This window comes from Aspergillus karnatakaensis (assembly GCF_047715665.1).
Source record: "Aspergillus karnatakaensis strain CBS 102800 unplaced genomic scaffold BJY04scaffold_4, whole genome shotgun sequence".
NCBI classification, from domain to species: Eukaryota; Fungi; Ascomycota; class Eurotiomycetes; order Eurotiales; family Aspergillaceae; genus Aspergillus; species Aspergillus karnatakaensis.
The window spans coordinates 492553-518074 of NW_027395716.1; the positions used below are offsets into that span (position 1 = coordinate 492553).

The 25522-nt window shown below is 51.6% G+C and overlaps 10 protein-coding genes across 10 annotated transcripts; 4 read left to right on the plus strand and 6 right to left on the minus strand.

The window, feature by feature from the left end:
- Positions 1-1067: 1067 nt before the first annotated feature.
- Positions 1068-4274, minus strand: BJY04DRAFT_213738 (DEAD/DEAH box helicase; the record flags this gene model as incomplete). The annotated part of the gene is made up of 11 exons (XM_073715011.1): positions 1068-1100; positions 1154-1237; positions 1286-1436; positions 1489-1671; positions 1721-2591; positions 2648-2829; positions 2875-2908; positions 2967-3193; positions 3250-3349; positions 3403-3898; positions 3975-4274. The coding sequence occupies 11 exons, from the start codon at positions 4272-4274 to the stop codon at positions 1068-1070; spliced, it is 2661 nt and encodes an 886-aa protein (XP_073576020.1).
- A 310-nt stretch (positions 4275-4584) lies between these two features.
- Positions 4585-9328, plus strand: BJY04DRAFT_213739 (uncharacterized protein; the record flags this gene model as incomplete). Its single annotated transcript, XM_073715012.1, has 8 exons — positions 4585-4857; positions 4913-4936; positions 4989-5181; positions 5232-5612; positions 5664-6248; positions 6302-6413; positions 6470-9029; positions 9083-9328. 8 exons carry the CDS (start codon positions 4585-4587, stop codon positions 9326-9328), a joined length of 4374 nt encoding a protein of 1457 aa, XP_073576021.1.
- Positions 9329-9805: 477 nt separating this feature from the next.
- On the minus strand, positions 9806-11651 carry BJY04DRAFT_229333 (DUF3176 domain-containing protein; the record flags this gene model as incomplete). The annotated part of the gene is made up of 2 exons (XM_073719046.1): positions 9806-10967; positions 11039-11651. The coding sequence occupies 2 exons, from the start codon at positions 11649-11651 to the stop codon at positions 9850-9852; spliced, it is 1731 nt and encodes a 576-aa protein (XP_073576022.1). The 3' UTR covers positions 9806-9849.
- A 1490-nt stretch (positions 11652-13141) lies between these two features.
- On the plus strand, positions 13142-14508 carry BJY04DRAFT_213741 (uncharacterized protein; the record flags this gene model as incomplete). The annotated part of the gene is made up of 3 exons (XM_073715013.1): positions 13142-13438; positions 13499-14270; positions 14333-14508. The coding sequence occupies 3 exons, from the start codon at positions 13142-13144 to the stop codon at positions 14506-14508; spliced, it is 1245 nt and encodes a 414-aa protein (XP_073576023.1).
- A 492-nt stretch (positions 14509-15000) lies between these two features.
- Positions 15001-15707, plus strand: BJY04DRAFT_178642 (uncharacterized protein). The gene is made up of 2 exons (XM_073709773.1): positions 15001-15376; positions 15443-15707. Exons 1-2 carry the CDS (start codon positions 15016-15018, stop codon positions 15532-15534), a joined length of 453 nt encoding a protein of 150 aa, XP_073576024.1. The 5' UTR covers positions 15001-15015; the 3' UTR covers positions 15535-15707.
- Positions 15708-15764: 57 nt separating this feature from the next.
- On the minus strand, positions 15765-17939 carry BJY04DRAFT_213742 (amidase signature domain-containing protein; the record flags this gene model as incomplete). The annotated part of the gene is made up of 2 exons (XM_073715014.1): positions 15765-17834; positions 17880-17939. The coding sequence occupies 2 exons, from the start codon at positions 17937-17939 to the stop codon at positions 15765-15767; spliced, it is 2130 nt and encodes a 709-aa protein (XP_073576025.1).
- Positions 17940-18704: 765 nt separating this feature from the next.
- BJY04DRAFT_213743 (protein-arginine deiminase domain-containing protein) lies at positions 18705-20534 on the plus strand (the record flags this gene model as incomplete). The annotated part of the gene is made up of 1 exon (XM_073715015.1): positions 18705-20534. One exon carries the CDS (start codon positions 18705-18707, stop codon positions 20532-20534), a length of 1830 nt encoding a protein of 609 aa, XP_073576026.1.
- A 239-nt stretch (positions 20535-20773) lies between these two features.
- Positions 20774-21858, minus strand: BJY04DRAFT_229335 (NAD(P)-binding protein; the record flags this gene model as incomplete). Its single annotated transcript, XM_073719047.1, has 4 exons — positions 21761-21858; positions 21557-21709; positions 21392-21498; positions 20774-21311 (listed from the first exon to the last, which is right to left on the minus strand). The coding sequence occupies exons 1-4, from the start codon at positions 21800-21802 to the stop codon at positions 20774-20776; spliced, it is 840 nt and encodes a 279-aa protein (XP_073576027.1). The 5' UTR covers positions 21803-21858.
- Positions 21859-22324: 466 nt separating this feature from the next.
- Positions 22325-23149, minus strand: BJY04DRAFT_213745 (uncharacterized protein; the record flags this gene model as incomplete). The annotated part of the gene is made up of 3 exons (XM_073715016.1): positions 22325-22664; positions 22710-22803; positions 22864-23149. 3 exons carry the CDS (start codon positions 23147-23149, stop codon positions 22325-22327), a joined length of 720 nt encoding a protein of 239 aa, XP_073576028.1.
- A 128-nt stretch (positions 23150-23277) lies between these two features.
- On the minus strand, positions 23278-25398 carry BJY04DRAFT_178646 (putative aromatic amino acid aminotransferase). Its single transcript, XM_073709774.1, has 3 exons — positions 25219-25398; positions 24593-25163; positions 23278-24544 (listed from the first exon to the last, which is right to left on the minus strand). Exons 1-3 carry the CDS (start codon positions 25349-25351, stop codon positions 23479-23481), a joined length of 1770 nt encoding a protein of 589 aa, XP_073576029.1. The 5' UTR covers positions 25352-25398; the 3' UTR covers positions 23278-23478.
- Positions 25399-25522: the final 124 nt, after the last annotated feature.

A 25522-nucleotide genomic window follows, 5' to 3' on the forward strand; every position in this document is an offset into this window, starting at 1 on the left:
CCTGTTTGCTGACCATCCCTGTCACACTTCTATCAACGCTGACACTGTCATCAGTCGATTGCTGATAGAAAGAACTGGAGCCTGTCTGCCCATGGTGGAGCGATATACCACAAGAAGCCTCGGTGTCATTCACCTTACACTATGTCTCACAACTCTAAGAATAATTCTTATCTTGCAGCCTTATAAGCAGGGACATATACTTCATCTGTGTGCTCTCTAGCTACGCAGGTAGCACCAACAAAGTCAGCACAGGCATTGTTGGAGATCAGAAACAGAAGCTGGAATGGAAATAGAAAAGCCTTCTCTCACTGGCCCATCACAGTACTGAGTACGCACAGACATAATAGGAAGCCCGCGGACTCTCAGCTTTATCCCTGCCCACCGATTCTTAAGTGCGACATACAGTAACGCCAACCATTCGCTTGGAGCGATCTAATGCGAGCCTAGACTCTTGTCACTGCTACTGGATAGAAGACATGGTTCATGGGCTTCCATTAGGGGAAAGATTAAGTGAGAGATGCAGGGTGATGACAAGCAGAAGCTGCACAAGACAATCACCTGCATGCAATAGCCGGAAGCAAAAGCCGAACAAAGCATCGCAAGCTTATATGATAGGCTGTTCCCCGATCTTTATTTAGCTCCGTGGTGGCAGTTCCCAGGTCAGTGGTGTGAGTGGATCCAAGACTTGATATCTGCTCGGCGGCCGGGACTCATACCTAGCTCCTCTAGGGGTGTGATCAGCAAATCTCTGGATTAGTTATTGAAGTTGCCTGCAGTCTAAAAATTTAGAGCACCGAGTTAGTTCTCCAACCCTCGTAAGGTCTCCCTTAGCGCTACCTGCTATTACTGCATATTATTATGATCCGGGCATCGTAGGCTTGGAAGGCTAAAACTAAAAATTGCTATGAATTTGCAAGCTTTCTAGAATATATTTCATTGCCTGTGTATCCAGTCTGTTTTTCTATGGCGGGTAGTCAAGATTCTTGTTGTGAACGTAGCAAGACGGGACAGGAATCCTTGAATTCTCACCGTGCTTGCTAACTATAAAGAATATTCTAGGTCGGGTCTTACTGGTCATTGTCGAGTTCGGACCAAAGTTCCTATGCCAGCACCGAGTCAGATCAGACTGCCAGTGAAGGGAGCTGGCTCATACCTTGGCTTTCTGCATCTCTTCAGTACTACCACCCCAGCCAACCTCTGCTAGCTTCAGCTTCTTGAATTGTTTGTCGCGAACATACTGCCCGTGTCAATTGTCAGTAATGGCGAACTGAAATGAGCCACCTACCTCCTCAATGCTGTTCGTAACTATGTATCGTGTCACGTATACCTTCTTTTGCTGCCCCAGCCGTAGAACACGCCCGATTGCCTGTTCCTCCACCGTCGGGTTCCATTGCGGTTCGATGATGTGCACGCGGTTAGCCATAGTCAGGTTTAGCCTGCGTGTCTGAGTTAGTGGGCGTAATCTTCCTCATTTTCAGGAGCACTCACCCAACCGCGCCAGTCCCCAAGGTCATTAAAAGGATGTTGTTTCCAGGGTTCTCAAAGGTGCGAATAATATCTTCCCGCCTTTTTGTAGAGATAGAGCCGTCAATCAGTAAAGCAGGCAGGTTGCGTCGTTCTAGGAGGCTTGCCAAGATACACAGAGCTCTTTTCCAGAAAGAAAACACAATACTTGAGAGGTCAGTCAGGACGATGTTTGATGCGGAGGCTGTATACTCACATCTTGTCAGCATGGCATTGCTCGCCTATGTCAGAAACCAGAGAGGATAGCTTTGCGGAATACCCCATATCAGTGACATCGGTGCCAATCTCGTCGGTTTGCCACCCTTTGCCTCGTTTCTGGTCATACTGGACAGCTTTCGCACAGATGGAACAGGGCTTGTGTTCAAGCCGGTCATCGGTCGATGCTTCTCGGCTGGAATCCAATGTGCCATCCTGAGTGATACAGTCGTTACATAGGAGATGTAGGCATCGTGTTAATTGGCTAGAGTTTGAGCCTCCCGAGTGGTCAATAGAAGTGATGTCGCATGAGCACGAAGCACACCTTGCCTCATTCAACTGCTGCAGAACGGCAAACTGCTCCTCAAAAGAGTCAATATTTTGAGAGTTCTCCCACAGACGATAGAAAGTACCATAGGCGCATAGAAGCCGCAGTTTAAGGACCATCTTGAACATTTTCTGACGTGCATCTGCCCGTCTGCCTTCTGATATATCGGTCTCGACAGCAATGTTCGTGTCCAGAATGATTTGATGGTATTCAGCTCTTTCGTGGTCCGTCAGTGAAATCGGTCGGGTTGTTCTGGTGGGATCTGGCAGGTTCAACAGCCTACTCAACCGCCTAACACATATCGATTGCAGCAAGATGCGAAGGTTGGTATGACCGATACTAAGGCCCTTCTCCACCGGTGATACAATATTCTGGCGGTAGCTGCTCTTGGTGTCAAGAAGTGGAACTCGCAGAAACCGCACCAAGCCGCAAAGGTCGTCAAGTGAATTTTGGATGGGAGTCCCCGTAAGGCACCAGCGCAACTTGGCAGACAAAGCACGCATTACTCTGAACTGAACTGTGCGCTGATCACGGATGTTGTGAGCTCGGGTAATGTTATTAGTTTGACGATGCTACCATACCCAAGGGGCGGAAAGTTACCTTCATCGAGAACGACCCTGAACCACTGAATAGAGTGAACGCGACTGGCGCCAGCCCGAAACTCAGCAGTAACAGTTGCGTATGTCGAGAGTACAATATCGCATGCCGCGAACTCTTCAGAGCTCTGCGCCCGATTTTGTCCGTGGTACTTCAAAATCTGCATAGGATGTTCAACAAAGTGGCTAGAAACAGTGAGTAATATTCCAACAATACTGTAGATTATCTACCTTTTGATTTCGCCCATCCATTGGCCAATGATGGCTACGAGATCAGTATCACAGATCATGATTCGCTAGAGCATTTCAGCACCGCCACTTACCCTCCGAGGGAACGACAACAAGTGTTGCTCTAACTCTGGGCACCAAATGAGCACCGAAAGATCGGTTATTTGAGGGGCCCGCCCATAAAGCAGCAATTTTGGAGCTTCCAGCGACTGCAGACAAGATGGTTAATGTCTTCCCCAGACCCATTTGGTCTGCAATGATTCCCCCAATCTTGTCATTCGGCTCGTGGAGAGACCTTGTGCCAGTAATCTTATGCTCGTAGCTGCGCGGCTTATTAGTATACTTGAGCTGCGTTTGCCGAGGGTAATACACGCACACGACTGTGCTATCCCGGCTGTAACTAGTCCATAAAGTGAACGAAGTTGAGCGTTGCCATCCTTCGCGTTGGGCGATGAAGCTAACCCCGGTTCGTTGATGGCTGGACAAGGTGGATTAGCAGTTGAGTAACCTGGGGAGTCTCGACAATTATACTGGGTCCGGGATTGTCACCAGAGGAAGGTGGGCGCAGAGCCAGCTCAGTTGGATGCCCAAGATCCCAGACATGAGGATTCTGGTACGGTACATATCCCGGACAGTACCTAGGAACTTGCAAATACAAGCTGGATCCCGATAGAATCGAACCTAGCTCTTCGCTGTAGCCCCGCTGTCCGCAGATTATAATATCCACGTGAAAATCAACCGACTTTCCCTTGGCCGCCCAGGCAGCTGTTGCCCCGAACAGTTCCTTCCTTCCAACAAGTATATCATACTGGAATGTGGACATATTAGAGAGTAAATGTATTGCGTGCACGATGCCATTATTCAAAACGGCGAGATCAGGACCGGGTAAGCGCTGGAGAGCGATGTGGTTGTCCCGTTCGACCATTGCGAGCCGTTCCCACTCTTCTTGCGAAGAATCGTTCTTGACGCCGAATGTACCTTCGAGTATCTGGGCGACATCTCGTAATCGGGCTTTGACTCCGCATAACTACAATATTAGAAGAGAAGTGTCAATAATCCAGGTTGCATGCAGGGGAAGCACATAAGAGGGCAGGAGAGTATACCATGCCAAAGCAAACATCCTCCAATCTCGAGCTAATAGGGCTCGCTGTGCCAGTCCGCAGGGTTTCGTCATCATAGATTGCAGGATTTTCAGAAAGGTCGGTCCATCCATTCTCGAGGTTGTTGTAGGGAGTGGATGGAGAGAAGGGAGAAAGAAGCGGACCTGGACTGAGGCTGTTGGATGAGGGGGAGGCTGGCGGCCTTAGGCTCGCGCCTGCATCATATCTCCTTCCCAACTTCCTCTCCTCCTCCCAACCCCCTTCCACTTCCTGAATCTTGCGCTTTGGCGAGTTGTCTTCCATAACACTAGGTCATCGTCAGTCTGTTGATCGAAATGAAGACACACAAAGTTAATTGTGTTTCTTTTGTCTGGTGGTGGCGTGTCACCGCTGCGGCGTCTTTGCTTTTTTCTTCTACAGGGATCAGTTGGCCCGGATCGACGAGGCTGCCTAGCCTCGAGAGCGCCTCTTTATCTCAATTATGCAGCGAGGCTGACTTCTGAAAACTGTTAATAACCCCTTCGTCTCACCAGAAAGGCAGGGCCCTTTCTCACACACGTGCAGGCTGTCTGGCTATCGTTGTCTGACAACGGTATCTAGACTAGACCCCAATATGGCGTCAGGTGGTGGTTCGGGCGGCGAACTGGCCTTCCGACAGGCTCTAGATAGGTTTCGAAGTATTCTCACCGCTGAGGAGGCGCAGGACTTCCAATTGACCACTGTCGGTGATCTTAAAACCGCCATCGCGGATTTACAGGCGCAACAGATGTCAGAGAAGAAGATGAGAAATATGACCCGCCTCCAACGCTTTGTTCTCGGCATGCAACAATTTGAGAGCGTTGTTACCGTCTATCTGAATACATCTGAATTAGTCGGCTTTGTCTGGGTGAGTCCTTCGCCCTCATCGTAGACGGTAGAGATGCTAATTCATAATAACCCAGGGCCCCATGAAATTTCTGCTATTGGTACTCTCTAATAAAGCATCTCCTTTAATCCAGGTTTTCTAATCCTCGACAGGTCGCATGTTCATACAGTGAAGCTTTCGACGCGGTAGTTGAGTTTTATGAGACCATAGGTTTAAATCTTCCCCAACTTGAGCAATATCAAAGCCTTTTCCATGCGAACGAGCATATGCGTACAGTCCTCCATCTTATGTACGGAGATATTCTTGAATTTCACAGGGAAGCATTGAGGTTGTTCAAACAAAGAGGTACAAACCTCACTACAGCACATACTGGAGATCGAGCTGATGCGAGACAGTCTGGAAGCAGCTTTTTCATGCGACCTGGAAAAGCCTGAGCATCAAACTTTCGCGGATTGTCGACAGCTTTCAGTCCCACAGGATGCTTCTCGAGAGCCAGGCAAATCTTGTCCAGTTCGCCGAATACCGAAGGTCTGCATCGGATGCAGAGGAAAGATACCGACGCCGACAAGAGGATGAAAAGAACAACCATCGTCGCGTCGTCCGTGCATGGCTAGGCGCTGCAGATGCAGCCAGCGACCACGAGACGTATATCAAGTACCATCGTAGTCATCCCGAATCGGGTAATTGGCTATTGAACGATCGTCTTATTCGCACCTGGTGTGACTCGACGCTTACCTCAACCCCATTCCTGTGGATGACTGGAATACCAGGCGCCGGTGGGAAGACTTCTCTCCATATTTTACAATGGAGTACTGACTCCAGAACAGGAAAAACCTTCTTGGCCTCTTTGTTAGTCGAGAAAATCACGAAAGCTATACCTGCCCCGGGATGCATTGTCTTCTTTTACTGCAAACATGACGACGCAGGTCGAAATTCCTTTATCTCCATCGCCCGCAGCCTTATTGGGCAGCTGTCCAGATGCAACAAATCATTGTTGCCACATTTGTATCAATGCGCCACAGAGAGCGAAGTGGGCACCCTTACCTCTATTGGAGCTGCCGAGGACCTTCTGGGTCTTGCGCTCCGGAGCATTCAAAGGGTCTACATTGTCCTCGATGGGATTGATGAATGTCCGCCGAACCAAAGCCGGAAGATTATTACGTGGTTCCAACAACAGGTAGAATCTATCAACAATGATTCAGGTGATGCTCGATGCATCTTCGTGAGCCAAGACGACCAGGTGTGCAACAAACTGCTGAAGAACACTCCAACGCTACGTATTTCTCAGGATAACAATGTGGATGATATTCGAGCTTATTGCAGTCTTCTCAGTCAAGCATGGATTCACGATTTCCGCATATCCGATCAGCATCGAAAAGACGTTGTGGACTTTATAGTGGCAAATGCCTCTGGTGAGTGGTGTTGTTAATTCCCTTTGTTCAACCACTAGCTAATGCTGAACAAGGAATGTTTCTGTTTGCAAAACTAGTCATGAGGAACCTGAAAAGGCAGGTGTCAAGAGAGGGCTTTTTGAAGGAGAGTGGACTGAAACTTTTACCAAAAGGATTGAAAGAAGCGTACGCTTGCCAATTGACGCGAGGAAGTTGCAGCTCTTGCTAACCATAATATATAGATATGGACGAATCATTTCCGGAATCTTGGAGACGGAAAACGACATTCACGCCAGCTATGCAAGGAAGCTGCTTGGATGGATAGTTTGTGCGAAACGCTCGCTTAGTTGGTACGAGATTCAAGGTGCTGTCTCTATAGACCTGGAGGCTAACACCATCGACTACGAAAATCGGAAACTGTCAGTGGACTCAAAACAACTTTTGGGCTCTTTAGTCGAGCTGCGCACAGATGGGAGAGTTGAACTTATCCACACAATCGCCAAGTTTTACCTCCTAGACCAAGGTCATGTTCTGGAGAAACAAGAGGCATTTGAACTTTGCCAACTGTGCTTGGGGTATCTCTGCCACCCCAGTGTTAGCCAGAATCTGACTACCCAGACGTTGCGAAACTACGTCTCGCAAGGCTATTACGCTTTTCTTGACTATGCCGTCACCTACTGGGTATATCATTTGGAAGATTGTTTGACATACATCCATGATAGCAGACAGGATATCCTCAGGTCGCTCAAGGGTTACCTCAGTAACTTCCTGGAGCAGCATTACGAAGAGGGATGTCCATACACTGTATCGCGAAAGACTAAGCACATAGTGTGTGCATTTGAAGGGGCACTCTTTCACGATAAACTCGCCGAGGCATTCGAATATTGGAAGGACGAGACCACAGTTAATGCTTGTCAACCAGTTGACCGTCTAGTCCTAGATCTCCACAAAGTAGTGGACACGATCCGAGCAGAAATCGAACAAACGTCGCAATCCATATCTCTACAACACTTCTACGGGACCCGACTATTCAAATGCAAACGACCATATTGTAAAATGTTCTTTGAGGGATTTCCCAATGACATAGATCGAAACCAACATACCCGACAGCATGAACGTTCATTCTTCTGCCCAGTCGCCAATTGTCCTGCCTCTTCGGTTGGCTTCTCCAGTCGGGGTGACCTCCATAGTCATGTCACCAAATCTCATCGAGGACCCAAAGCTCTGGGCGAGTTTCCGGTCTATCAGAATCCTGAGTCCATTGATATTCAGCACGTTTGTAAGACTGGTAATCTTGCTGCGGTTGAGAGATGGGCGGCCCCATTGAATCCAGATACGTTGGTTGAGAAAGCCGGATTCTGGAACAAGAAAACCTCGGCGATTTCCATCGCTATCGCCAATGGACATGTCGATGTTGTAGAATTTTTGATCGAGAAGAGCCAGCACCCATCTTTGCATGTACCTCGAGTTCTTCGTATTGCCTGTTCGTCAAGGAAGTATGAGTTTCTAGAATGGGCGTTCAAGAGCAAAAGACCAATAACCATAACACATCAAGACGCACCACTACTTTCAAGCGTGACGACCCTTCTCCTCCGACGAGACGACATCTTTGCTCGAGACCTTATTTCGTATCTATGCGACAATGGCTTAGACGACTTCACAGTACTAATCGGGGATGCGATTCGCAACGGATGTCCTATAAGCCTAGGGTATATGCTCGACAGAACCACGATTCTCCAGGGATTGATAGACAATTCCGAAATGATACAGGCTGCCCGCACTGGGAGAACCGAGATATGTAGGGTTCTGATCGACCGCGGGGTCTGGAACTCAAGAGACCTCACATTAGCCAAACGTTGTCTGGTAGAGGCTTCAGTCAATGGCCATGAGGATACAGTTACATTGTTGATAGGAGCCCTATTACCCAACGGCAATCAGGAGCCGTGGGTGGGAATAGTCCAACTACAAAAAGCCTCTCGTCATGGTTTGCCACACACGGTGAAACAAGTCCTTCAATATAAGGACATGCCTCTTGGTCTACCTGATGCTGGCGGACGGACACCACTCCATCACGCAGTTGAGAATGGACACCTAGAAATTGTTCACCTACTCATCGATTCAGGCGCCGATGTAGGTATAAACCAGACAGCATCCATTGATAGCGCCACACATGGCACTATCACGCTATGTACTCCACTGACGCTTGCTGCCTTTTTTGGCCACACCAATATCGCTGAAAAGATTCTTCAACGTGAAGATGTTGAGCTTAGTACTTGCTGCATCCAACATGCGCCCGGAGCTTCTGAGTCTAGGCAATGTACTGCATTGGAGGTTGCACAAAGGTTGGGTCACCATGAGCTTGCGGACGCAATAGACAAATATAGCCAGACTGCCCAGAGTAGGGATTCTCTACCCTTCTTGGGCCAATACAGTCAATACCTCTTTGGGCCACCAAGACCGATCTTACCTTTAAGTCGCCGGAATGAGCTAAGTGCGGTGACATTACAACCTCGCGACCAACTTCTGCGGCAAGTTCAACAAGTCGGAACAGGTGCTAGAGTTACCCAAGCTGCAGCGGAGGAAGCATGGAATAATTTACCCAATGGGATCAAAGAGCAGTATCAGGAATCAGCTAAATACGCCCCTCCTACTCGGAATGTTACCATGACGCCCCTGGAAAGAATGGCCGTGATCCAGCAATTACACGAATGCGTGGATTATCTGGGAAAAATGGATGGGCTTGTACATCTCCTGTCACTAATGCCCGGTTCCGAAAAGGATATTCGCAGCCTACTCGGGATGGTAATATAACCCTATCCATATTCAAAAAGCGATCCACTGACATCCATCACTAGCGGTTTCAACTGATGAGTCAATTCAAACCTGACTCCGACTGGGATTTAAATGATCGAATCACCCTTGAGCCGGAGTTTGTGGCAGGCTTTATGGATTATGTCAAGAAACTATACGATGAATTCACTTTCCGGCCTCTCGTTCCGCCAGGAACCAATTTCCAGCTTCATCCTTTGCCACCCAACGTTCCGCGGCCTCCTCTGCCGGGATACCTGACAGGACACCATCATCCGGGATACTACCCTTGATTAGCCATTGGAGTTTGCAAAAGAGGCTCTACAGCCTCGAATACCGTTCTATCCCTAGCCCTTACTATTTCTATCCCAGACATAGTTTGCAAACTGATTATGTGTTTGTCGCGATGGGGCAAGATGCAAATCCTATTCTAGCCCTAATCCTATGGTCCAAGGTACAGGCGGACGAAGAAAAGGCCCCCGGACCCGTACTTGACCTTGCAGTGATTGTAATGTATGGCATGATTGATCACGTCTACCAGAGTTGTAACCGCATGAGGTAGTCCAGAATCTGGCAGCAGCGGGGATGATATGAGCTGCGAATTGGGAGACTTCGGCGGACGCGAAGAGAGTGGAAAGGGAAAAAGACTTGCAAGATAACTGGAATATCAGTACCAACTAGACCCCGTCTTTTTATGCTGCACCTGTCTGACAAAAACATTTTACGTTTCTCCCTACGTTCATTATATCCTATGATTCCCAACGTGATATCCTTTTCTCATCTCACATAAACATTCCTCATTCCGATCCAATCCTCAATTAAGCCTAGCTTGAACCTTCCCAGCATCCGCCTCAAGCTCAACAAGATCCTTCCCCTGGGTATGCAACAGCCCAGACCTCTCCTCATGCCGACAAGCCAACACAGCAAGCGTCGACGACTTCCACAGCGGCACCCTCCGACTCCTCCGATTGTTAACAATACTCAAAACCGCAAAGAGAATCGCAAACGCCTCCGTCACAACAGGGACAACGAAATACCCCCACCGAATCGCGACGTACGGAACACTCTGCACAATCTCCCCCACCGCATTCTGCTTATTCGGTCCGTACCGAAGATAATCCGTCATACTAGTTGCCATGCTCTCGAACTGCGCAGTGATGTTCGTATCACCCATGAGGGCTGTTACCGCGCCGGAATTTGGCCATACGAGTCCCCTATCTACTGTCCTAATACTCCCGTCCCACCACTCACTTACGAATGTGTAGGAGGTCAGGAAGTTCTGCAGAGCCTTGAGACCGTGGTAGTCGACCCACAGCGCGGGGATGCGCACGCCGTTATGCACAGTCTCGTTGGTGCCGATTTTCCCCGTCAAGAATAGACCCGGCGTTAATTGGATGTAGCTCCATGGATTGCGGACGCCGAAGTCGACTTCGCGACGCGTAGCGAACTTAAAGTCATTCCCGTCTGCCGTTGCGTCTGTGTATTCGTACGCGGTGAGGAAGAGCGAGCACTCTGTCACGTTTGTGTCGAACATGGTATAGTTGCCGTCGTGGGAGGAGCGGAAGATCGCGAACCGCGTGAGCTCAGGGAATGTATCCTGGAGCGTGGTGTTCGGGAGTAAGGTCGCCACGTTCATTGTGTATGTTGTTGCGCCGGAGGTGGGCACTTGGTGGTAGACTAGGTCTACCCCGGCTGGTGTCTTTAGGGTGCAGACGTCGACGCTGTCGGTGGGGTCGTCGGGGTTCTCACGGCCACAGGAGACGGTTTCGAGTGTTGCCTGTGTGACGTTCTTGCATTCGGTGCGGAATCCGACGGAGATGTAGGAGCCTGGCCAGCGGCAGGCGCCGGGGCAGTTGAAGGGTTCCGAGCTTTGGATGCCGAAGAGGCCTTGGTGGACGGCGGACTGCATGCCTGGGTCTTGGGGGATGGTCTCTAGCGATGCCAGCAAAAGATAGGGTTAACAGTGCTTAGTTTAAGGATTGACTGCAGATATCCATCCTCACCTGGGTATGAGACGATGAGCTGATTGTCAATTCCACGAGTGTAGTTGTGTGAATACCCAAAGGTGGCTCTGTCGGAAGGCGTAATAACCTCTCGCTGCTCAATGAGCACAACCTGCTGAGCAAAAGGCGAGAACCCGAGGCGCAGAATCGTAACAAACGCACCGATAGCCGCAATACTGCCCGGAATCGTTGTAAGAAGTAAGATAGATCCCCAGACGCCGCGGCTCGCTCCGTCAAAGATCTCAAGGTGCGACAGCTTCCGCGGCCCCCTTTTGAAATGAAGCCATTTGGATTGACTGATGAATGTACTCACGCCGTGCATCAGCGCTGTCGTACACGCAGTTGTGAGGATCGAAATTGTCGCGTTGAGAGAAACACGACCACTCCATGCGGATAGAGGCTTGTTATCCATGTACCAGAAGATTATCGCGATACCGATGAGCAGACCGAGGGCCAGAATCGAGCTGATGGATTCGAATAGCCATTCGCTGGGCGAGTAGATGGGGTGTCGCTTGTACTCTGTGCGGGTCGCGCTCAGGGGGTCGGAGCCTACCTCAACAACCTGGGCAGGCTCGTACGACTGGGCTTTGGGGTTGGTCTCGTCTGCTGTCATTGTGGCCGAGGACTCTATATGAATGGGAGCCTTCATCCAGGATATGGACCAGAGGAAGGAGGGAAGCAGGCACGGGACGGAAACGAGCGAAGGCTGGCTGCATTGCTTTATCCGCGAATGTCCATGGCTTTCTGCAGCTAACAACCGGGCAGGGAACTCGGTTTCCTCCGAGGATTTACCGGGAAAGCGTTAGGATAGCCTCTACTATGATTCGCTTCCTACGAGGTGAGCTGTCCTTGAGTTGACGCCGATCGACAGCCGCATGACCGATGTATGGTTACATTTGAGCCTTCGAGAACAGGGTCAGTCTTGCAGACCAGTCAAGAATCTAAGCGGAGGGGTGGGATGTGCTCATAATCTGGCCAGCGCCAGCGCCAGCGCAGCACGCATGCGCGTTGTTATTGGCACAGCAACTGGCCAGGGCCTAAAATAAGAATATTGCAGCTTTAGCCATGGAACAGGAGAGTCTATCCACACTGTAAGCCCATACCCAGCCACCCAAGGCGATCGATATTTGACGCATGAGATGACCGTTGCATCCCCACTCTCATATACGATAGCAATGATACTCTATATACGGCAGGTGGCCTAATAATCCATCCAAATGATTGCTTGATCCAAGCCGTAGTTGACCACCTCGTTCGTATGTAGGTCAAGCACCATCATCCAGCAGAGCTGCCCCCTATTTTTGACCGTCGAAGGTGTGATTTTCCTGTGCAATTACTCCTGCATAGGGCGTGCGGCTGAGGGCAGTGACATTGTTCTCACTAACCCTGATACAGCTGGACCTCGTATTCATGCACCTATGTACTTCGCGCACAGACGCCCCCACAGCGGTAGCAGCCCAGGGCAGGCTTTTTCTTCCTTCACTTCCCTGGGCAGGGTGACGTTGACCTATCAAGCGTCGTAAAATGGCATTCAAATCTGACGTTCTTGACGTGGCTGACTGAATATCCAGGGGTAGCAAGGCCATGTCCTCAGGAGGGCGCAGGGCTCTCGACACCTGGAGCCTCAAGAACGGCGCAACCGCGGCCAGAGCTGCATGCACAGTGCCCTGAACCAAACTGCATCCCGTCCAGATTCGGATTTCGAGTGGGCCAGTTATGTTAAGGCGCGAATCAAATGCCCTAAACCGACGCACGCTAGCGGACTGGGTCCATGCACGCTAGTAAGCGAGCTTGTCTTTGGAGACTCTCTTGTGGGCGCTATTCCAATCTAGTCCTCATGCCTTGAGGCTATCCTGGTTAGAGGAGGAAACATTCCGCGGACATGCTCCGAAGGGTCCAGAAAACAGCACCCAGAGTAGACAGATTCACAGACCCTTGTCACTTGCATCTTGGCCCCCATCTCTGCCAAAGCCGCCTGGCAAGAATGACGGACCGGTATCTCGATTATTTTAACGAGGGGTGCCCTGGTGCCCTAGATTCTGTAATATGGCGAGGTTTCCCCAGTAAGTCAGCGTTCAGAGTCACCCAACACTCAAGGCAAACATGTTGCCCCTTTTGCACTGTCTGGTGGCGTACGCCGTGTTTCAGCTGCAGCACGTTTCGGCGCTTCCACAAGGTGTCTCGCCAACCGAGGTGTCTACTGCAACTACGACGTCCTTAGCAGAAAATGACCCGGATACATCCACAGCATCGGAGCGAAACTGTACATTCAAGACTATAGATGACTTCTTCGACCACGCCAACAGCAATGGCCTCAACATCACCGCGGAGGTCCAGAACTGCCAGAACCTATGCGTGCTCACATACGGGACCGGAAACCCCGATCTATCAGGCATCGGAGTAAGCACATAGCAACCACTCTCCAACCATAACTCCACCTGAGCTAACACCTCACTGTAGATGATGTACGCATACACCATCCAAACAACCCTAACAATCCTCCTAGGCCCCATCTACCGCATCCTGTACCTCACCCTCGCCCCAGCAAGCAGCGTGATCCGCGACCTCAAAGACGTGCAAACAAACTTCTTCTCCTCAAACGGCTTCTTCGTCGGCTCCTCCGCCCTCGCCACCCTCGCGCACCTCTCACAGAACCCCTCAACCTTCGAAGTCGCCGAGATGCAAGCCATGGCCTTCCTCCAAGTCAACAGCGTCCTCGTCACCTTCTTCTGCATGGTCGTCGCACAACCCCTATCCCGCTGGGCCGCGCGCGTGCTCCTCTACTTCCTCGTCTTTATTCTCGTGATCGTCGCTCTAGGAAAAAGCCACCTAAACAGCAGCAGCAAAGCGAACTGGAGACTTGCGTCCGATGGCTGCGCGAGTACATCAACAGATTACAATGTGATCAATCCGATCCCGTACCCCTCATGGAGTGTAGCGATCTTCGCGGTAGTCGGGACGATTGCGTTCTGGGTGCAGTCGCTGAAAGATCGGTTCCAGGCGGATCGGCTGCACAAGGGGGCATTTCGAGTGATTATGCTCTTCTGGGTGCTGCTCATTGGGCTTCTGACGGCTGGCATGGTGGTTGGGTTGACGATGATGTGGCGGCAGCGCAGACATCTGCATAAGCTTGTCAGGGAGGAGTTTGAGGATGACCAGTGGGGGTTTGGGCAGATTGCAGCGCTGACGATTTGGGCGCCGATTCCGGTGGAGGTGCTTTATATTTTGAATGGTGAGCTTACAGTGGTCTTTTTATGCCGGGAGTATTGAGCTAACGGTGTATGTTTGGGGTAGACTTTGCCCAGCGGAAGTCGACGAGGTGGAGGGGGTGGAATCGGGCTGTCAGTGTTCGGCTTTCTCCGAAGGCTTTGAGGGATGAACAACCGGTTGCTCTACCTAGGTTGGACTCAGAACCTGAGATGAAGGGGCAGGGTGGGAATGGGAGGGTTGTGGAGGTTGCTGAGGGCTGAGATGTTATATTGAGGTTTTCGGCCTTTTGTTATGTACCGTCAGACCGCTACTGGTTCCTAGGCTAATAATGCGACAGACGATGATATTACAGTATGTTTATTGGACTCTGATATTCGTGTGGCTGGGTAGACTGTTCCCTGGCTGTGCAAGTGGCTGCAGGCTTATCTCCCATCTGAAAAGCTTGTACCTTACACGTGGTGCTCTCACAGATGAGCAATAGCGATAGAAACGGCTTGCTTATGGGTGTACTCGTTACCTGACGAGTGGGCTGGATACTTGCGAGTCTCGTGGGAGTCTCCTTCTCCTTAGGCTTCAAGATGTTATCACCAGATGACGAATCGAGCTCAGCCTGTTTACTAGCCCCCCTACTAAACTGCATTGGTCACCAACTAGCGTCATCACAATGCGCTAGGAGGCTAGGCGTGCTGCGGCAACGAACCCCCAGCTCCCGATCGATCCCCCCAGCCTCCAAGTTCGCTCTCCTGTGGATGCAATGCAGTGCAGCCATGTCCTCCCCCCAAGACCGCATGAAGATCGCCTCCATACTCAACCCTAGCCTCACCCAATATAATCCATCTGCCTCATCAAGTACCTCCAGCTCCAGCTCCAGCTCCAGCACTGCCTCTGCCTCCCCAACCCTCCATCTCCGTCCCCGGCCTTGCTCAAAACGACGCTATCGCCCCCTCGTCCCCCGAGAGCCAGGGCAGGGTCCGCCGCCTGAACCGATCTTTCTCCCTCGCCCTGCAACACCACCAGAACGGCCGAGACAGATATGTCCCTTGAAGAGCTGTGGGCAGAAATTCCTTAGCCGAAGTGAGCTGCGGACTCATTACTCGAGGGCTCATATGCCGTCGTTTCGAGACGAGAGTAAATATTTGCTTCCATTTCGCCTCTGTTTCTATTTCTGGACTTGACTGGTTCTAATGTTGGTAGCGGTGGCCAGATTGAATTACGAGTATGCGAAGGATGAGCAGAGGAGGATAAAGCAGGCGGAATCTGAATCTGGGGGGGCTGCTGGAAAATAGCTGCGGAGAGTTAGTTTCTTGTTGATGTTAATATTGATGTTGATATGAATAGAGATAGGTGGCTTTGTACTTAGTACTAGACCGACTGGTTATTTTGTAACTCGTCAAACGGGGAGGACTGCTATGATTAGGGTTGTCGAGCGCATCGGGTTACCTTAGCAATCAGAATGAACGATGTCATGATTCCATAGAGATACCCCAGAGGTATCTCTAACCAGATCATTCTCCATCTAAACAAACAACAACTTCCCATCAGACCTCCCATTCCGCGCCGTCGCAATAACCACAACCATAGCAAGGCTCTGGTCCGGTTTATTGACAACCCTAACCGGCACATCCCCAACAGGGTCATCATACGGCACAGCCCTCGTCACCACACTCCACTCGCCATCTTGAATAGTGACCGGCCGGACCTCAACCCCGTCAACAAACACCGTAATGCTCTCCAACTCCCCAGCGCCAGATACATCCACACTCCCAGAAACCCGAATCACGCCGTCACCACACAACCTCCTCACATCCGCAGTCAACCTCAGCGCCTTCGTCCCCACAATCGACGGCCCCGGAGCACACTTGCTCTTGCCCCCACTCTTCATATCAATAACATCCGTCACCCACCCCGGCGTTCTCCCGGGCACCGCCCTCCTCTGATGCCCCTGCTCAAACGCAAACCCAAACCCCAACAGCTCATTATCACTATACGCCCGCCCCGCAAACGTAAGATCCACCGGCATCCCCGTGTCCCCGAGAACCCCCATGAAAACACTAACAGTGGGAACCCCAAACTGCCTTATCGCGTAATTCCCGTGGCTGAAGAACACGCCGTTCCGCCACGCATGCACAGCCGCGGTCTCGTTTGTTTCGGAATCGGAGCGCCCGATGTCGCCGGCTGACGGCCAGACCAGCGCGGAGAGGTTCTGGGCGTCGAGCCAGGATTCGAAGTCTTCTTTGCGTCGGGTTTCGAGGGCTTGCAGGTAGTTTGAGAGGCCGGGGAGGGAGAAAATAGATGAGTTGTTTCGCGCTGCGATGCTCGCGACAAGGGCGGTGTTGGAGGCTGTGCGGTTGTTGAAGGTATTCCCGTAGCGGTCTGGGAGGGTACGCGGTAGTTGAGGGAAGATCAATTCTGGGTTTGCGCGTGAGAGGTCCGTGACATGTGAGATTGAGGTGTCGTTGACCATGCGCAGAAAATCGTCCGATGCGTACGAGGCTAACTCCCTAGGCCCGGCGAGGGCAGGGTTTTCGACGCGGCCGGGGAGCGGGTACGCTGTTTCCCAGGCTGCGTGGCCGGGGGCCTCGAAGTTGGTGACCAGCGGGAAGTCGACTTCGAGTACGGTTGCGCCGAGGGATTCGAGGGTTGCTTTGGCTTGGGACCAGAGGGTGCGGATTGCAGGGTTGACCCAGGTTGGCTGGGCGGATGGGTCGTGCTCGCCGATATACATTTTGGGGACGCCGATGCGGGTTCCGTTGAGGCTTGTTTTGTTGGCGAGGGTTTTGTAGGAGGTTGGTGGGCGCATGGAGCTTGCGGGGGGGAGGGAGACGAAGGGTTGGCCGCGCCAGAAGTCGGAGGTTGTGTCTGGGTCGTCAGCGACGAGGGTGTCGAGCATGGTTAGGAGGTCAGTGACGGTGCGGGCGTAGGGCACGACGACGTCGGCGACGGGTGAGAGAGGCCAGTTTCCACGGATTGAGAGGATACCGCGCGAGGGTGTGTATGCTACCAGGCCGTTGTTGGACGCGGGGGATCGACCAGAGGATACGATTTCTTCGGCCATGGCGAACACGCCGAAGCTTGCTGCTGTTGATGTTCCTGCGCCATTTGAGGAGCCGGATGCATATGCTGCAGTAAGATAATCCTTGTTATAGGGACTCTCTGCCCGCCCATAAACACCCCGTTGCATGCCCCCGTTTGCCATTGGAGGCATATTGGTCTTGCCGATGATGATTGCTCCTCCACTACGCAGCTGTTGTACAGTGAAAGCATCAGTGCTAGCAGTGAGGTTCTCAAAGGCAGGTGATCCCGAAGCAACGGTCAAGCCGGCCATCGTGTAACTATCTTTGAGTGTGCCGGGGATACCTTCGAGAGAAGACCGGATGGAGCCATTCTGGGCGCGGTACTCGTCTGAGGCTTGTGCATGCTCGAAGATGAGTGGGTTTATGATTGGGATGGAGTTGAGACGCGGTCCGCGGCGGTCATATTGGGCGATTCGGTGGAGGTGATTCGCGACGAGTTTGACGGCGTTGATGTGGTTGTTGCTGAGGGCTTGTTGGAGGTCTTCGATGCTCGCCTCGACGATGCTAAGGCCCTTTTGTGTGTTAGCTTGATAGTCTAGAGTGGGCTTTGTACGTACAGAGACGGTGGATGCTAGTATAGCAAAGAGGTGCAAAGTGTAAACGAGAGTTGCGAGCATTTTGATCGGGTAAAGACGACTCTTGGTCTACCACAAGCTCCACTGTGATGGAAGGCAACATATACAGAGCTGTAGCTACATTCTACCATCTTGGGTAGATCTGAAAGCTTTATATACCATGTCGAACTATGCATCATATCGGAGTAATATGAGAAATCTAGATAGACACTCTACACTATTTGTTTAGTATGCTGGCTCTCCCGGCCCCCAAGGTTGATACCAGCCGTGTCGTCTGAAAGCAACGTATAGAACCGGTGGATCTAATCGGCGCAAGATAATCCTACAGATAAATATGATAGCAAGATAGGCCAAGAATTAGGAAGACCAATGTGTCATGAAGAATGCGATATCGGCAGGGATATGGCAGTCCAAGCAGGAAGAGCTCACTGCCACCAGTCTGCGACAGACGAAGATGTGATGATAATGAAAGCGTAGTTGGAGTCGACTGGAGTATAAGACCGGCTCAGGATAGGACAAGCTTGATGGGTCTAAAGTCTTGGCCACAAAAATCGCCTGTTAAGGAATAGACTGTCTAACTTAGTGGAGTATGCAGCACGATTATCATTGCAGATAAGGAAGGATTGACTACAATGGATATCATTGTCTTGCATAGTATGCAGATGCCTATTCTCCTACTGCAGTTCTGCTCGGACCTGCCCGGCTACACTAGACGGTTCAGTACTATATAAGGTCTCATAAAGCTGATAGAGTCCTCAATCACATCGCCCATCTTGTCTCTCAATCGCCTCCTCCCTGTTTACCATAATGGTCGGAACTTTGAGGCTCTCTCATTTGGTGTTGGCCGTTCAAGCCATTGGAGCTTCCTGTCTAACACCTGAGATCCGTGCCGACTCGAACCGAGACGGTGTAGTTGATACAGAAGGCTCATCAGACTCTGGGAATAAAGCCTTCTGGACACCCCAATACGGTGCCATCTTCCTTCCCAACATTGGCGACAAGCATCTACGCTGCAGCAACGAAGATCGCGTGGGCAACCCCTTGAGCAACGACGAACTCGCTGCCTGTCACGATGCATCTGGTCACTTGCTGTTAGCCCCAGAATATGTCGCTCCTCTGAAGACCCTCCCTTTGAACGTCTCGGAGGAAGCGTCAGCTCGGATCTATGCTACACCTCGAGCTGCATATGACCGTGTCCGCCTCTTCGTTCTCGACGACCCTTCCAAGGTCAACTCCACCGAGTCCTGGCGTCCGGTCGATCAGGAGTTCACATTCAATTCCACGCAATTGCAGTCCGGAATTACCCTCGGCATTGACGGGAGAGAGCTTGCAACAAACACCTCTGTCTGGGATGGCTCGGTCACGTTGCAGTTCGATGTGACTGACGGATCCACTCAAGCTTCTGACGCCGTCGCCCTCAAGCTGGCTCCTGTCTTGACGCACCACCACCTCCAGACCGTCGAAATTCTCGTCAGCACTGCCTCGAATGACTCCGACCCCATCCAGCTTGACTTTGTCCGCCAGCTCGATGACGCTCGCGAAGGAGCAGGTATCGACAACCCTCTCCTCCTGTTCAACCAGTCATCCGATATCTGGGCCCAAGACTTCATCGAACCCGGCTACGCCAGCATGCCAGGCCCTAACGGCCCCATATCCATCCGCGTAATCCTACGCTCCGCTCAATCAACTCGCACCGGCGGCCGTCAAGTCTTCGAACAGCTCCGCGGCCCAGGCTTCGGCGGCTTCCAACCCCCCAGCGGCTCCGGCTCAGGCTTCGGCCACCGCGAAATCAACAGCTTCGGCAACCTCGAAACAATCCCCCCATACACCTCCAAGAGCGGCGTCAGCTACAAAGCAGGCCGGATCATCATGGGCAAGCACTTCGACCACCTCCCCGCCCGCGCCCTTCTTGATTTCCTACACGCCCAGCAGCTCCAAGCCCCTCTTATCCTTGAAACCGGCTGGCTCCTGATCGGCCACGTCGACGAGTTCGTCCAGTTCCTCCCTTACAACAACACTCTCGGCTTTACAATCAGCATAGCCGACACGCGATCAGGAGTCAAACTCCTCAGAGACCTCCAGGCATCCGGCCATGGAAACACCTCGGCTATCAGTTTCCAACCCACCGACGACTCCCTCCACGAGCCCGGCCTAAACATGACAATCACCGACACCCTCACCAACAAGACCTTCCTCGACACAAACGCCTACGCCCAACGACACATAGACGCAAACCTACAAACCCTCCTCTCCGAGATCCCACTCCCCCCCTCCGACGTAATCTACATCCCAACGCTCTTCCGCGACGGCGGCAGCGGTTTCGGAGGGTTGTCCTGGGGCTCGGATGGTCTCCCGCCGCATACGCCGCCCGTGAAGGAAGGTGAGAGACAGGTGATGGCGTTTTACCCGGCGTCGATCAACGGCATTGTGCTTGGGAAGAGGTACTTGAGTCCGAAGCCGTGGGGTCCTGTTGTTGAGGGAGAGGATAAACTTGCGGTTGCTGTAGAGGAGGCTTATGCCCGGGCTGGGATGAGCGTGGGCTTCGTCGATGATTATTTGAGCCATCATGTTGGCGCGGGGGAGATTCACTGTGGGTCGAATACGTTGAGGCAGACGGATCTTGCTTGGTGGGAGTAGATGTTGGCTTCCTAGATAGACGTTTGTACGTAGTATAGATAAACCCCCCCGGAGGAGCTTAAATTGTGTAGTTTTCTCGTCAGATGTATACTTAGTCTAGTTCACTGAAACTATATAACCACGCGAATGAAATAGGATCATGCCAAGGTCAACACCCCATACCTGACCTACATAATCTATCTATCTATCTATCTATCTATCCATATATGCCACCTGTTCTGTAGTTATGCCGAGCTAAATCAAAACCACTCCTTATTCCCAAACCTCGAGACAAATGCCCCCCCAAACTCCTCCACCGTCGCCCTATGCGCAAGCCCCAAAACCCCCCTGACAGACTCCTCCGGCGAAATCTGCCCACTGCCACCACCGCCATTCGCCTCGGCAAACCTCGCAAACTGCGCCCCCAGCTTCTGCAAATTCTCCAAATCCGTCTTATCCGTAATCTCCTGCGTCTGCCGTTCCGTCGCAACATACCCCGGGCAAATCCCCATAAAGAGAATCCCCTCGGATTTGTACAGGGCGTTGTATTTCGCGATCGCGACGTTCACGGCGCCCTTGGAGATCGCGTAGGGTGCTGCGTAGGAGAGCTCGACGGCGTTGATGAGCGATGTGTCGGACATGCCGGAGGTTATGGTTATGACCTTTTTCGGGGAGGAAGGTGTGCTAGGGGTTGATTTGAGGAGGGGCGTGAAGGCTTCGATTGTTTTGATTACGCCCAGGAGGTTGACGGTTAGTTGGTCGAGGATGTCGGCTTCGAGTTTTTCGAAGTCGTCGTGGCTGATGTAGGTGACTTAGGGTTAGTAAAGCCTGAGCTTGATCGTGTGGGAGGGAGAGGGGAGGGGATTAGGTAGGCGTACAAGTCACCCAGCGTCCGCAGCTCAGTTACGGCGGAGACGCTGGCGGCGTTGTTGATGAGGTAGTTGAGGGTTCCGCCGGTGAGGGCTTTGACTTCTTCGGCGGCTTTCTATACCTCTGTATTAGACACTTTCTCGTCATGGACAGTTGACAGTTGGGGTGCGTACCTTGAGAGAAGCGAGGTCGGTATACTGCGCCTCGACAAAGTGGGCGTTTGTCAGACCCTGGGCTTTGGCCTTTTCGTCGGCAGCGGCTTTGTTGCGGACGAGGCCGATGGCGATGTTGCTTGGGTCAGCGGCAATCTGGCGGATGAATTCGTACTGTTATCTAGTCAGTATGGCTGGACTGGAGGGATTGGCGGGGAGATTTACCCCAAGGCCACGACTGGCGCCGGTGACGACGTATGAAGGCATTTTTGAGTGTTGTGGTGTCTTGTTCGGATAGTTCTGAGGGATTGGTGGTGCGGTGCTCTGTGCTGGTTCAATTGTGACTCCGGTGCCGAACGGGTGCTTTTATATCTTTGCATGCAACACCTATATTCGTGATTTCAAAGCAGTACCTCAAACTCTGCAAGTAATTATTAATTCCAGCTCCGGGGGTTCAAAAACATAGACAAGTCTCCGAGAGTCTGCCATTGGGTCGATCTGCGATCCGAAGGCGAAGCTATACTGCAAACCCGGGACTCCGTGCACATACCCATCTGGCTTGTTCTGGGCGGGTAGTTTGTAGCTTCAGGTTCCGTAATCCGAGTAGATAGCTTATGAACGCTATGCGGTATTGCATTCTGGTCTTCATGAAGTCGTCGGTGTCCCGGGATCTTTGAAGGTACCCCGGGGCCTACCACAGCGTTGCCCTAATTGGGTACTTAGGTACTCCTCCGCTCATCAGCATTTTGTCCTCCATCACACACAACTGATTGAACCAGCTTCTTATCCTCATTGAACTACCTCCAGGTCATCTATACCACCCAAAACCTCCCTAACCCCATCCGCAAACAACAAATGCGCATACACAACATGCATTGCCGTCATCGGCCTCGAATATACTCTCCCACCAGTCAACGGATTACTGCGGACATGCGAGTATACAATCGTAGCATACCCCTCGCCCTCATTCTGATCCTCACAGTTAAAGTCTAGCTTAACTCTAGCAACCTCAAACCGATGCGACGCAGCCAAACTCCTCCCCTTCGTAAGGCCAGCATACTCCACGAAACTCCTTTCTGGGCGCGATATTCCCTTCGAATAAGGAAACACCTTTCCTCGATGCTTTAAACTGCATAGATTAGTATCCATGAGGTAGTACAGCCCAAACAAGCACGCTCCTAGTGGCGCGATATGCTGCGTGGACAAAGAATCTGTTGTTGAGATTTCGTAGCCATCTGGTCTAGGATCTGACCGAGAGTTCGTAATGACTATGTTGTCTATCAGCGTCTTTGAACCATTCAAACTTCTAAGGATCGGTACAGCTGTACCATCATGCTCAACAACCCCCTGTACAAACGGCGCAACCCACCGCTCAGGACTAAACATCCAGCCTCCGAAGTAGCCCTTTGAGAACCGTGCGAGGATTTCCTCGTCGGTGATACTTTTATTCAGGTTTTGTAATGGGATTTGTATAGTGTAGGTCTCTTCTTGCGTGGGGTTGTTGTCGGGGTCTATTATTGTCATTGGGAATGATTGGGCGTGGTCTGGTTGAGCGCGCCAAGTGAAGTTTGTGTGAGTGAGGGTGGCGAGGAATGTTATGATGCCGAGCGTCATTTTGAAGGGGTGTAGTATAGTAGGGTTTGTGTATTTGAGGGTGGTGGTTTGGCGATGGCTGGGAAGGGAGTGGTTGTTGGTTGTTCCTGGGGTGGGGGTTGTGGGAAGTGGGAATCATCCGTGGTAGAGGTCATGGCCTCGTCATGATTATGTAGATCCATAGTATAGCTCTTGTGATCCCGTGTAGTATACGAAAAACAAGTGAGAGTTAAGGTCAACCATGATTACGACAAATTGTCGTGGCTGCAGTTCTTTAAGGTTCGATATATAGAATCGGTCGTATACCATCAAATTATATAACTCGAATTTGAAATTCCACGGCACCAACTTCAACAGCCCAGCCCCAAAATGTTAGCAGAAGAGCTCACTCGCAACCTCTCCATTGCTACGTCCAGACTTCCAGCCTCATCCTCTAAACCATCAAGATCCTTCCTCTGCCAAAACGCCCTGAAGCCCTCGATCACCCTCTCCGAAACAGGGACCACATCATCCACAGGCATAGCCGCAAAGCAGAGCCTGAAAAACGGATGCGCACGGGCCTGGATTTCCTTCGTGGGCGCAAACATCGTTCCTGGGCCGATGAGACATAGGTACGGCTTCTTTGTGAGTTGGGTCCAGAGCGCTTTCGAGAGCCGCTCGGATCCGTACTTCTTGTACAAGGGGTGGGATTCGAAGTTGACTTTTACCCAGACGAACATGCCGCCGGCGGGCCAGGTGAAGTCGTAGATCTGCACTTTGTCGAGGATCTCCCAGGATTCTTCCTCGGTTTCGGATTCGATCTGTGTGGACTCCGCCTCGATTGTGGTGTACTTGCCCTCTTCGAGGGTTTTGCACATTTGCTGCATGCGGTGTTCGTAGCCTGCGCGGAGGCCTTCAAGCCAGCGTACCCAGCCGTGCATTTGCCAGCCTTGCGGGGTGCTCTTGTGTGGGGTTGTAGAATTATCGTCTACCTGCTGGCCGAGAATTAGGTCTGCGACCATGGCCTGCACGAATCCGGACGGCGCCTGTGTAGACGTCTCTGTGATGCGGGCGAGCCTCTCAATCACTGCTGGTTGCGCTGTGATCCAGCCAAGGCGGCAACCCGGGGCGATGGTTTTGGAGAAGGTATCAAGACGGACAACTCGGCCGTCTGTGTCGACAGAGAGATACGAAGGGACGAGTGAGTCCAGGAACTTGTACCCAGAAGACTTTCCTCCGGCGTTATAGTTGCGCTTTGAGAGTTCTGCAGTGGCTGGAGTCCCGCGATACTGAGCTTGCAGCTCTTGGGCTGAGGGGTATTGCAGGTTCCAGTACGGGTCGTCTTCGACAATGATTATGTCGTATTTCTGGCAGATAGCGTAGATCTCCTTGCGCCGTCCAACAGACAAGGTTCCGCCAGTGGGGTTTTGGCCGATACTGTCAGATGTCAGTGGTTGTCAGGGGCCACTCTAACAGATTACTTACGTGATGGTGTACATCAAATGTGGACGCCGGCCCTTCCGGTAATCCCAGTGCTCCAAAACATCTTGCAGTCCACCTGGGCCGTATGGGAGCATTCCCTCTGTGTCAATAGCTACCGGAACGACATTGAGTCCACGTGGTTGAACGGTCTGGACGGCGTTCATATACACAAATTCCTCGCAGAGCACGCCCTGGCGTAGATGCACCCAGTCCCGGTCCGGATTCCAGGGATTGGTAAAGGCCTCAACAGCTTTAGAAAGACCGTCGGTTGCGCCCGTTGAGAGAAGGGTATCCGGTCCGCCAGCGTAAGGTACATTCGGATGGAGATGTTCGCGGACAAATTTGTTGACAAAAGTGGCTAATGGGGGGAGACCTTCAGCGTTTCCATATTGCAGCGCCGTTGTGATATCAATTTTTGTTGGGATTGCATTAGGGGATTCCTTGGGGATGACTATGCGCTCGCTTGATTGAGGTCCTTTCGTTTGTTTTTCACCGGGAATAGTAGGGAATCGCTGGGAATGAGCGGCGGAGGCTTCTAGTGTGTCGAAAGGGAAGTATGAGGCATTGGGCATTCCTGTGGTCAAAAGGTTTAGAAGTGAGCATTAACGTAGGTCTAGTCTCATGCATACCACCAGCCAAGTTGGCAATGCCTGGGATGAAAAAGTACTTGTAAAAGTCTTTGACGGCACTCGGAAGGCGTCTCTTTGTTGTGTAACTGTAGTGATGGGACAGATCCACGGGGGGTGACAAAGAGGACGCCATCGTAGATGGTGGTATAGAAGTCGAAGGCAGTTTGCTTGGAGTCACCCTGTTGGGGAATTGGATATCGCGAGATAGATAAAGAGTGGTGTTATCTCTTCTCCATCTTGCTTGATAAGCAGGTCAATTTGGTTCATCTCCCCAGCCAATGAAGGCTGGCCACTAGCGAGGCTT

Excerpts from the sequence above, each read along its gene's own strand:
- BJY04DRAFT_178646 (XM_073709774.1), bottom strand. The coding sequence starts at position 25,351 with ATGGCGTCCTCTTTGTCACCCCCCGTGGATCTGTCCCATCACTACAGT. Across the intron at positions 25,164-25,218 it reads CATTGCCAACTTGGCTGGTG|GAATGCCCAATGCCTCATAC; the intron begins GTATGCATGAGA and ends TTTTGACCACAG. Across the intron at positions 24,545-24,592 it reads CATTTGATGTACACCATCAC|TATCGGCCAAAACCCCACTG; the intron begins GTAAGTAATCTG and ends GACATCTGACAG.
- BJY04DRAFT_178642 (XM_073709773.1), top strand. The coding sequence starts at position 15,016 with ATGTCCTCCCCCCAAGACCGCATGAAGATCGCCTCCATACTCAACCCT. Across the intron at positions 15,377-15,442 it reads GCCGTCGTTTCGAGACGAGA|CGGTGGCCAGATTGAATTAC; the intron begins GTAAATATTTGC and ends TAATGTTGGTAG.